Source organism: Heterocephalus glaber, unplaced genomic scaffold (genome assembly GCF_053883595.1).
Source record: "Heterocephalus glaber isolate CG9 unplaced genomic scaffold, H.glaber_assembly_v1.0 deba00001532, whole genome shotgun sequence".
NCBI lineage: Eukaryota > Metazoa > Chordata > Mammalia > Rodentia > Bathyergidae > Heterocephalus > Heterocephalus glaber.
The window spans coordinates 26,640,251-26,652,626 of NW_028258330.1; the positions used below are offsets into that span (position 1 = coordinate 26,640,251).

The window sequence follows — 12,376 nt, forward strand, 5'->3', positions numbered from 1 at the left end:
GTATAGCTCAGTGGTAAAATAACTGCTCATCATGAGCAAGGCCTGGGAGTTCAATTGAAAGGACAAGAAGACACAAGTACAAGGGCACTTGGTGGTGCACGCCTGTAATCCCGGCGCTTGGGAGGCTGGGGAAGGAGGCTTACCAAGAGTTTGAGGCAGCTTAGCTACATAGTGAGTTCAAGATCAGCCTGAACTATATAACAAGAGACCTTGTCTCAAAAAACAAAAACAAAAACAACAAGGGCACTATAGTAAGTAACAAGGTTCCAGAGGAGCTGTTTAGTCTCAAGATTGCTATATATATCCCTTCAAGGATACATCACTGCACCTCCCCTTAAAACTGGGTAACAAGCATCAAGTAAATTCACCCTATCCCCCAAAATTAAGATACTGAAACTGAAAACAAGGAGAACGAGGAAGAGGATGAGAGGGCTCACCTGCCAGTCAGGGGGGACCTGAGCTCCAAATCCAAACACTGGGGATAGCTTGTCCCTGTGGAAGGACAGTGAGTTGAGGAAGAGGTGGTTCAGGGATTGTGAGCCCAGAGGCTAAAGTAACAGCAGGGAGTGGGGACAGCCAAGAGAACCAGTTACTCACGAGTCATAGTCTTGAACCACACTGTCCACACTCCACAGCGCTGTCAGATACTCATTGACTCCTGTAGGACTCAGGTAGTGCAGGGAGTCAGGTGAGGAAGGATCTCCATTGGAGCCAGTGAAGTCCATGCCCACCTGGGAGGAGGCCAGGAAAGGAGCTTAAGGCCACCTTGAGCCCCATGCCTGTTCTCTTGCCCTTAGTAAGGCAACTTACAGTGAAGTTGATTTGGCAGCCTCCTATCACATAGTCCAGGAAAGAATATTCCCTTTCTACCTGCAAATGAAAACAGGGTCATGCCTGGGGTGAAAGAGGTCTGGCATCACTGGAGCTCAGGGATCAGAGCCTGGGTCACAAGGGCCATTGTCTCACCTGGCAAATCTTGACACAGATAGTTCCAGAGTTCTTGTAGCTTTTCTTTTTCTGCTGTTTCTCAGGGTGGATGCATTCAAACTCGGCCTAGTAAAGAGAGAAAAATTAGGGAAGGTAACTCCCACAGCATGAGCTAAGGACTCAAGCTGTCCTCTCATCCTTCTTCCTTGGGCTGCAGCCACCCAGGCCCACCTTAACACCCCTGAATAGGGCGCCAAGGCTCACCGGGACTGCTTGCAGCTGGGCCAAGCTGGTGTAGAAAGTACCAATAAGATCATGTGACCCATCACTATCATAGTCTGAACAGCGCACCTAAGAGGAAGGTGTGTATGTGTATATATAAAGGAGGCAGAAAACAAATGAGCAGTGCCTCCCTACACTCTCTTCCCTTGCTCAGTTCACTCAGGAGGCAAGCTCCTCACCTGGATTGATGTGTTGTAATCCCCACTACAAAAGTGCTGAAGAGGAATTGAAAAGCGCTTCCATGCAGGGTTCAGGTTGTTCTTAATTACCTGGAAGTGGAGAGTAAGACTTCTCAATGAACTCTGACCTGTTCCATGAGGAGCTGCCACACTTCCTTACCCACCTGCAATCTCTTTATCCCTATGTTCCAAACCTTGCTAGTCACAAACCCAAGAGATTCTCTCCTACCCCACCCTGCCCAATCCCAGGGGTGTCACACCTCAGGTCTGTATACCAGATGCCATTTTCCATCGTCCTGGCAGAAGAACTTCAGGAATGGATCTGATTTTCCCAGAAAGTCCTGCCAAGTGCCACAGATACTCCAGTTACAAGACTCAGAAAGAAACAACCACTATGCCAGCCCTCTGTTCCCATCTATTCCTCATACACCACAAACCATCCCACTCTCCTCAATTCTTGGATCTCCAGGGCCTCCTTCCAGCCATACCTTCTTATCTAGGTTTCTGGCCTCCACTTCCATGGTCCTTCAACTGTCCTTCAACTCCTGAGCTGAGACCTATGCAAGGAAGATCATATCACATTTGAATCCTCCATCAATGTAAGCTCCTTGTCAAACCCTTGCTGTGTTTTTCCTTACCGTGATGGTTCCCTGCCCAGCAGGTTTTCCAGGCTTCAGCATTAAGGGTAGAGTCAGTATCTGGCTGGACACAATCTGGGGCAATGCAAGGTAAAGAAGGTTTTATTATCTCAGTCAGGGCTAGATCCTGTTTACCTCCCCACTCCAGTCTAGGCACCTTGGGTTATCTGAAAGGGCACTTGTAGAACCTCTATCTAAAGGATCCTAATAATCCCTGGCCCCACATACCTGTCCTAGAGAACACTCAGCTCCCCCTAGGAAGTCATCATCCCCCAGTCCTGGTGTCTTGTTCTCTATGTCATAGATTCCAAAGCGTAGCTTCTGGACTGTCTCAAAGTGGTACTCAAGCTGCAGAGTCTTGGAGAACTCAGGGCTTGAGCAGTTCCGTATTCGCTCAGTCCGGCCAAGCTGTGGGCAGAAGCCAATAAGCATCACAGTCACATACTACCCCAGAATATAAACCTAGCCTCCCTCCATAAGCTCCAAGGCCCACCTCACCTCAACCCAGGTGGCCCCTCCTACATCCTGTAAAAGGACACAGAGTGGGTTCGACTTGGAGCTGATGTCTTTGTCAATGAGGTGTTCACAGGAAATGGACAGCTGAACCAAGGTCACGCAGTGGGCCATCTGGGGGGAAAAGAGCTGTGTCAAGCACCAGGAACCTTTCTCTACCTTTCCCTGACTCTAGGTCCTACTTTGGAAAGGCCAGCATGTTTTACTCAACAGAACTGAGCTGTATCACAGGACACCCAAGTTAACTAAGGCCCTACAGATTCATTACTCCTCAAACCCCTAAGTGAGCTCAATGGCACAGGAGATGGTGGTTACTACTAACCCTGGTCCAAAAGCATATGATATGAAATAATCCTCAGCCCTAAATTGGTCCCAATCCCACAGTGCTGCCCAGACCCAGACCTTGATCTCTGCAGAGACCAACACATCTCACTCCAACTCCTTCACAGTCCCAGGCCAGATGTTAAACCAAGCTCCAATCCCAACATTGTCTCTAATGCAACCACGATCCAGATACTGCTCACCACCCCCTCACCCAAATCTCTTCCTCTGATACTTTCACAATAACTTTGGGTTGCAATCTGACCACTGATTCTCCTAACCTCCAATCAGCTGCTTATGTCCAACTCCTCACTGTTTCTAGTGTCACTATTCAGTTCAAGGCATTATCATTTTTGGCCTAACCTACAGCATTAGCCTCATCAACTGGTCTTCTCTATCCTGTGTCATCTGCAATTCCACTCCACCATCTACTCAACACAATCTTCTCACCATAGCAAATAAGGCAATCCTATTAATGCCGAGGTTAGACCTAAACACACCTCTGCGAGAATCCTCTTAATAATTTTCTATTGCTCTTAGACAAGATCAAAACTGTAACACAGCCTATAAAGACCTGAAAGGTCTAAATATCTAACATAACACTTCTTTCCTCCTTATCCATTCTGGCCACCTTATTTGTCACTGCTCAAATAAATCAACCTCATTAATATCCCTAAATCCAGGGTGGGGGCAGGGATTTAGCTCAGCATGCCTGCTGCTTGCCTCTCAAGCACAAGTTCCATTATGGTACCAAAACAAAACAAAACAAACAAACAAACAAAATATCCCTAAACACTTTGCAGTACCTGGAATGTTCTTTCCCCATTTTATCCACATGGCTTGTTGCTGCTTTTCTCCCTCCAGGTGTTTATTCAAAACCATTTTCTCTGTTATGAAGGAATATGTTTGCCCTTTTTAGTCACTCTAAATTTTCTTTTTTTTGGAACCGGAAATCGAACTCCAGACCTTCTGCTTGCGAGGCAGGTGGCGGCCCACTGAGCTAAATCCCCAGCCCAGTCACTCTAAATTTTAACCCTACTGCCATTTCATATAGTCCTTTCTTGCTTTTTTGCTTTAACTTTTCTTTTGTTTTGTTTTTTGAGACAGAATCTCACTAGTGGTCCGGGCTGACCTTGAACTCATTATGTACCCAAGGCTGGCCTTGAACTTGTGGCAATCCTCCTGCCTCAGCATCCTGAGTCCTGGGATTACGAGCATGGGCCACCACATCCAGCCTTTGCTTTAGCATTTGTCAACTGGATATAGAAAAAAATGAACAAACAAACCCAGAGCCTTGCACCGAGTTACATCCTTAGCCCTCTTTTTCAGTTTTTTTTTGTTGTTCTTGTTTTTTCGTTTTGTTTTTTTCAGAAAGGGTCCTGGTATGCAGTTCAGGCTGGCCTTGAACTCCCTATGTAGCCCAGGTCAGCTTCAAACTTGCAGTGATCCACCTGCCTCAGCCTCCCAAATGCTGGGATTACAGGTATGAGCCACCATGTCTGGGCTTTTTTAGTTATTGAGACAAAGTTACATATATTTTATTCATATAATTTGTCTCCCCAGCTAGAATGTAAAGTGCTGAAGGAAGAAGCATTTATCTGTTGCTCACTGCTCTATCTCAAGAACCTAGACAAGAGGGACGGGAATTTAGCTCAGTGTCTCTGCGCCTGCCTTGCAAGCACAAGGTCCTGATTTCAATCCCCAGCACCAAAAAAAGAGGAAAAAAGAAAAGAACCTAGACAATAAATATTTACTATATAAAATCCAAAAGGCCAGCTGGGTGTGCTGACACAATCCTATAATCCCAGCACTGGGAGGCTGAGACCAGCTTTATACAAAGCTGATGATTTTTAAATTCAAATTGCTTAACTTGCTTTACATATTACCCCTTCATAGCACTTCAACCTCTGCTTAAGTACATCCAATGATGAAAAACCTACCACTCTTTTTTTTGGTTTGGTTTGGGGTTTTTTTGGGGTATCAGGGATCGAACTTGGGTCCTTGTGCTTGCGCAGCAGGCGGCGAAACCACTGAGCTAAATCCCTGGCCCCTGGTTTGGGTTTTTTGAGACTGGGTCTTGCTATGGAGTTCTGCCTGGACTTGAACTCACTCTATAACCCAGGTTGGCTTTGAACTTGCAGCTGAGTGCTGGGATCTTTGTTTTTGAGATAGGGTCTCACTATGTAGTTTAGGTTCCCCTTGTACTCACTACAAGGGCAGGCTGTTCTCAAACTCCCAACAATCCTCCAGGCTCAGCCTCCGGAGTGCTGGGCTCACATGCATGCACCACCATGCCCAGCAGGCCTAAAGACTTCAGACCACCCCATCACTTTCTCGGGGATGCCCCAAGGACAAGTCAGAATAGGACAGGACCACAGCTTTTGCTAAATTATAATCTCAACTCCATACCTGTTACCTTGCATGTTCTTGGTGGTGGTGTTTGCACAGTATAGAGACAAATGAAAAAGACTATTCATTTCACCATTGCTAAAAATAATGAAAAACCTGAGGTAGCTTAAAGGTCTATTAAGGTAAATCACTTCTTGGCCTTTTGGCTAAGATCAAATGTAGTATCAACTAAGTGGTGACCAAGTTAATTACCTTGTATTTAATCAATAGGATGCTGAGTAGCAGCTAAAGAAAAAAAAAAAGGTAGACCCATATTATACTGCTATGATCTGAAAAACTTAAAATTGCAAAAAACATTGAGTATGACACTAACAAAAGTATGACATTATTTTAAACTTCCATTGTATGTACATAAACAGATTTGAATATACAGTACAAAATAAATACAGAAAAATGGAAGATACATGACTGAGGATACAGGTCAATGGTAGGGCATGTATCTAGTATGTACAAGATCCTAGGTTTAATCCATAGCAAAACAACAAAAAATATGATTTTTAGATACTTTGGAGTGGAATGCTGAGTTTTATGTACTCTAAATACTTATTATTTCAGTATTTTATGCTGTTCATTTTATACATTTTAAACGAGGTATGGTGGCACATGCCTATAAGCAGCACTACAGAAGGCTGAGGGAGGAGGATTGCAAGTTCAAGCCCAACCTGGACAATTTAGGCTGTCTCATAATGGGGGGAAGGGGCTGGAATGTACCTCATTGTGAAGGCCCTGGGTTCTGTTAGCAGCATGGGGCGGCAGGGCGGGGGAGCCGCCAGGGTGCTTCCTCATTAGCCACCCTTCTCCCAATTCATACCGAAGTCCTCTTGACTATTCATTCAAAGCCCAAAGCCTCTACTTCAACAACCCCTGTCTAACATCAGGCTTTACCTTTCCTTTCCCTGGTTTCTCCTCCCTAACACTGCCCCTCTCAGTCATCCCTGATGCCAGTTTCCAGAGTCGCTACTCTAATTAAAAGCACTATAGGGCCGGGGATATAGCTCAGTGGTTCCAGCGCCTGCTGCACAAGCCCAAGGACCCGAGTTCAATCCCCGGTATCCCCCCCCAAAAAAGAAAAAAAGCACTTTATAAGTATCCATAGCCCTCAGGTTTAGCACTAAACTCCCTAGCAAGCTACCTTGTTGCATAGCTCTAGATAGCACAGAAGTGAGTTGTGTAATATGGTAACCCTGTATTCCCAGTGCAACTGGCCCCATCTCTTGCCATTTATTCACCCATACAACTAGTCATCCAAAATTACTTCTGGGTTCACCAAACATATCCATGCACACACATGCCCCTATGACTTTCTCACATAGTGAATTTCTTGTCATCCAAGGGTCTGATATGATAATTGTTCTTTTATAGATCCTTGCCTACCTCCCCTGGGTAGAACTTTATTATCTCTCCTCTGGAAAACTGCAATGGTTTCCTAAGTCTTTCTGCAACCAAACGCACACTTCTGTGTTTATTAGCCAAACAGAAATCATATTGTTTCTCTGATTAAAACTCTGAAATGACTTCACCAAACACTCAAAATAAAACCCAAAGTTCTTATCATAGTAAGGCACTGTGAGACCTAATCCTTGGGTAAATCACCATCTCACCACCCAAGTATGTACCAGCCAGGTTGTCTTTTCTGATCCACATACACCAATCAATCTAGTAGGTAGGTACTCAAAGTCAGAAACTGACTTGACATTAAAAGCATTACACCATGGGCCGGGGATTTAGCTCAGTGGTTCTGCTGCCTGCCTCACAAGTGTAAGGTCCCAAGTTCGATCCCCGGTACCCAAAAAGCAAAAACAAAAACAAAAACAAAACTCCATTACACCAGAATTTTTTTGTTTTGTTTTTTGGTACCGGGGATCGAACTCAGGTCCTTGCACTTGCGCAGCAGGTGGCAAAGCCACTGAGCTAAATCCCTGGCCCCTACACCAGAATTTTTACTTCTATTTGTCTCCTGTCATAATCTATGGGCTCCCTGGAACTAACACTAGGTATTAGCTCTACATCCCTAATACTAGTACTTGGTATAGAGTTAATATTCATGACTCTGCTGAATAAATAGTGAAAGTGCTTTTGCTTAATTTACACCTTCAGTCCTTTTTCATTTGAACTACTATCTAGGAGTAAATTTTTCCTATCCTGATTTTCTACAATTGAGTTTTAAAAATTTAAGTTTTTGATTTAAAATTTTAAAAATTTAAAATTTAAAAATTTAAAATTTTTTTGGACTTATGCAGCTTCATATTAAAGGAGAGTCAAAGATTTGATTAGATACTTCATAAAGGAAAATGAGTAAAAGAAGTGAAGCACAACATTAGTTATCATGGAAATACAAAATAAATCTCACTGAGATAGTTACATACCCACCACAATAGCTAAAAGTAAAAAGACCAATGATACCAAATGTTGGCAAGCATCGATGAGAGACTCATACATTCTTACTGAATGCATTAAATGCACCACTCTGGAAAATAATCTGGCAAGCTCATCAGAAAATCAAACATACACCTAGCCCAAGAATAATTCCATTCTTAAATCCTTATCCAAAAGAAACTGAAAGTGTCCACAAAGATTTGTTCAAGAATGTTCATATCAGTTTTATTCATAACAGTCAGAAACCTAAAATAACCCAGTGTCCATCAATATGAGAATGGAAATCCCACCACTCAGGAGGCTGAGGACAGAGGATCACCTTGAGTTCAAGGCCAGCCTTGGCTATCTAATGAGCTCAAGTCTGGTCTGAACTACATGGCAAGACCTTGTCTCAAAAAAAGGAAAAAAAAAAGAGAGAGAGAATGGATAAAGTAATGCTTAAGAATACTATTCAGTGCCGGGGATTTAGCTCAATGGTGTCACCCCCTGCCTCGCAAGCACATGATTCTGAGTTCAATCTCTGATACCAAACAAAAGAATATTATTCAGCCACAAAAAGAACAAATTACTAATAATGGATGTATCTGAATGACAAAGTGCACAGATTTGGTTTATAAAGTTTTGCAACAAGCAAACACTAATCTATAATTTAAAAAAAATTTAGAACACTAGTGCCCTGCCTTCTTTCCTAGAGGAGGGAGCAGGTACTGATTGAGAAAAAGCAGAAAGAACTCTAGGAGGTAATGGAAAATTTCTTTCTTTCTTTCTTTTTGGGAAAATTTCTTTATCATGATAGAACATAGGGGCCGGGGATTTAGCTCAGCGGTTCCACCGCCTGCCTTGCAAGCGCAAGGACCCGAGTTCGATCTCTGGTACCAAAAAAAAGAAAAAAAAAAAAAGATAGAACATGGGTCATAGGAATGTTTGCACTTGTCACTTTCAACTAATGGTACACTTAGGATGTATTTCTGATTGCAAATAAACAATAAAACAACAAACAAGTACTGAACTCAAGACATGATAAAATGTTAGGGGAGATATATACTGATGCCTGCTTCTTTTGAAATGTACCAAAAACTAAAATGGATTGTAGAAAAGATACATAGCAAAAGAAGAAATATTAAATCATAGAATCTAAATAGTGGATATACACATATAGACTGTATAATTTTTTCAACTTTTCTGTATGTTCAAAGTTTTCATAAAAAAATATTCAAGCCAGGCGTAATGGCACACACCATTAATTCCAGCACTCTGGGAGGCTAAGGCAGAGGACTACAAGTTCATGCCCAGCTGGCAATATAGCTAACCCTGTCTCAGTATAAAAAATAAAAAAGGGATGGAAATGTAACTCAGTGTGAAGATCCTCGGTTCAATCCCCAGTACCAGAATAAAAACAACCAACCAAATCAAACCAAACCAAACCAAACCAAAAAAAGTTAAATGAAAAATTACAGGTCCTCCCCCTGGTAAAGCTTTATGTAAGCAACAAAGGCATTATCAGTGATTATGTGAGGTGGTAAAACCATAGGCAACAACTGGAGTCTTCACACTCTACGACTTCTTAAAGATCACCCAGAGATTTTAGTCTGGGCCAAACACATGCACTGAGCCAGTTTTTTCCTATACTAGGCCTCATTTTCTGGTATTCTAATTTTTCCCTACCTATTACCATTACTCAATGTTCCCTGAAGCCAGTCCTATTTCATCCATTTTGTTTCTATTTTGAACCCAGACTCAAATTCCAACCATATTGTTGTAAGCCCACTTGAGTATAGTAGCACATGTAAGTGGATTCTTTTGTTTTTGAGACACAGTCTTGCTGTGTGTAGTTGAGGCTGGTGTTGAATTCCTGGCAATCCTCCTGCCTCAGCCTCTCAAGCGCTAAGATTACAGGAGTGCACCACCATGCCTGGGTGGAAGTGGATTTTTTTTTGTTTTTGGTACTGGGGATCAAACTCAGGACCTTGTGCCTGTGAGGCAGGCGGCAGTACCACTGAGCTAAATCCCTGGTCGGCGGTGGATTCTTGATGATTTGATGCTACTAAAGTAGCCTGGCTTCTAAAGATTAGTGCTTCCTACACAACCATATTGTCTTGCTTTCCACAGATCTGTCTCCTTTTCTCTTAAGGGTATCAGCAACTGTATATAAAACCAAACCTTTTGTAGTCTTCTATGCTTTGAGTCATATTCCCTTTAAATTATCTATAATCCATGGGTTTATTGATCTCTTTAAAATCCTGCTTATCGCCTTTAAAACCTTCCTGCAAGCTTAGCTGTTTAAAAACCTATGTTTATGCCGGGGATTTAGCTCAGTGGTTCTTTTTTGTTGTTTTTTGGTACCGGGAATCAAATTCAGAACCTTTCGCTTTCAAGGCAGGTGGTGGCACCACTGAGCTAAACCCCCGGCCCAAGCTCAGTGGTTCTGGTGCCTCCCTCACAAGTGCGAGGTCCCCAGTTTGATCCCCGGTAGCAAAAAAAAAAAAAAAAATCTATGCTTAAAACTCCTGACTCATTCTTGGTCACTCTTTTATATCTTCTAAATAGTTACATGCTTTAAACTATACTCACTTATAGTATCATTATAATTAACCTCAAGAGGTTTTCAGCCTTTTTAGGAACACAATTTTACAAAACCCTATGTGGCACCACATGCCTGTAATCCCAGCACTCTAAAGGCTGAGGGAGGAGGATCACAAGCTTGAGGCCAGCACCAACTGCACAGCAAATTTGAGGCCAGCCTGGAATGCATAGTGAAACTGTCTCAAAAACAAACAAGAAAACAACAAATTAAATGTTACATTTAAGTGAGTCAATAAAAGTAGTAAATTTTATCATTTAGTTTTGTAGAAGAGGTCTGGTTAAACCTCATCAGATCTTCGTGTACTCTCGGTCAACCAGCAAATCTTACTTAATAAATGTCTAATAGCCTTACTGGTGGTGTTATTTCCAAGCTCAGTCTCCACTTTTTTTGTTTTTGGTACCGGGGATCGAACTCAGGATCTTGTGCTTGTGAGGCGGGTGCGATGCCACTGAGCTAAATCCCCAGCCTCCTCTGTTATGCTGAGGTCAGAAAACTTCCATGATTTCAACCCAACAAAACTTTCTTATAAACCTATTAAGATATGTAGCTTGCTATATAAGTCCCTATAAGACCATGAATTCAGTAAGTAGAGAGACCAGATCTCCCTTGTCGCCATTTCAGTGACTGGCACACAACAGATGTTCTATTTAATACTTGCTGAACTGGGGCTGGAGATGTAGCTCAGTGGTGCCAAACGTGCCTGACAAGCACAGGGTCCTGAATTTGATCCCTTATACCGGGGGAAAAAAAATCTGCTGACCTAATGTAGTCTAGTATAGAAGTGATAACCCAAGGATTCTCAGAATGATCCAAATCCAACCCTGACCTACTGCTGAAGCCATCAAGGGAGAAGTGAGCTTTCTAGGAACATCCAACACAATCTCTATGAGCCTTGACTACCTTCACTTTTGCACTCGGAGCTAATCAAGAATTACAAATGGAAACAGCAGAGCATGTAACGCCAACCTCTTTGCCTTCACTTTGTACCACTTGGGAGTTTCATTCACTATTACTTCCTCTCTTTTTTTGGTACCGGGAACCCAACTCGGGTGCTTGCGCTTGCACAGCAGGCGGCGAAACCACTGAGCTAAATCTCCAGCCCCATTATCACTTCCTCTTGTGCTCTGCTTTCCCATTTGCCCCACAACCAACCACAATGCTTTCCAAATCCTGATCTCTGGCAAGACATATTTACACAGGGTCACTTAAAGATGCCTTATTCATTCTCATGTTTGTAACTTAAAATTCACAAAATAATCAGAACTCAAAAAGATGCCGGGCATGGTGGTCCCAGCACTCAGGAGGCTGAGGCAGGATGACTGCCATGAGTTCAAGGCCAGCCTATGCTAGATAATGAGTTCAAGGCCAGCCTGAACTATTGCATAGCAAGACCCTGTCTTGGGGCAAAAAAAACCACAAAAAAACTGAAAAGGAACTGAGTGACCATAGTCCACGTTCCTCAACCCAAGTCAGAGGGAAGATGTGATATGACTAAGTGCATGTACATACAGTGAAATTAGAACTAAAACACAACCTATTTAGAGCTCTGGACTATAGCTAATCTTTCTTTCCTGGAAGACCTTGCCTTCTATATTCAACAGCAATTTATGTAGTGGACAACATTATGAATTTTTCTGCAGTGACCATGCTCCAAAAATAGTGGTCTTACTCCTTCCTAAGTGCAAGATATTTGCACCAGATTCATCTTTACCTTGTGGGGGGTTTTTTTGGTACTGGGGCTCAAACTCAGGACCTTGGGCTTGCCAGGCAGGTACGGTGGCACTGAGCTAAATCTCCAGCCCTAGATTGATGTCTTATCCATGTAACTTGGGCAAAAAACAAAAACAAAAAACCTTGAATCTCTCTAAGCATCAGATTACTCAGATGAAAGATCCATTTCCAAGAATTAGTGTAAAATTGTAATAATGTATGCAAGGTGCTAAATACAAAGTACTTAGTACACATGCTGGAATTGTCACCAGCACGTTAGCTATTATCATTAACCTTCAAGTCTAGCTCACATAATTCCTTTTTGTCTCTCCAGCAAATTCTCTTGGAGTACTGCATCTGTATGACCTAATTATATTTTTTCAATGCTTCTCTGACTCCTTGACTGTCAATTAAAAGACAATCTTCTTTAGAATGCT

At 42.6% G+C, this 12,376-nt stretch overlaps 1 protein-coding gene across 1 annotated transcript in view; it reads right to left on the reverse strand.

The window, feature by feature from the left end:
* The window catches only part of Cpne1 (copine 1), a 46,380-nt gene that overhangs the window by 12,921 nt on the left and 21,083 nt on the right, over window positions 1-12,376 (reverse strand). Inside the window, 11 exon segments of the mRNA XM_087188954.1 lie at window positions 438-492; window positions 598-731; window positions 811-870; window positions 967-1,053; window positions 1,192-1,278; window positions 1,389-1,478; window positions 1,649-1,729; window positions 1,877-1,945; window positions 2,027-2,101; window positions 2,255-2,434; window positions 2,525-2,653. Coding sequence (XP_087045080.1) covers window positions 438-492; window positions 598-731; window positions 811-870; window positions 967-1,053; window positions 1,192-1,278; window positions 1,389-1,478; window positions 1,649-1,729; window positions 1,877-1,945; window positions 2,027-2,101; window positions 2,255-2,434; window positions 2,525-2,653 — 1,047 coding nt within the window.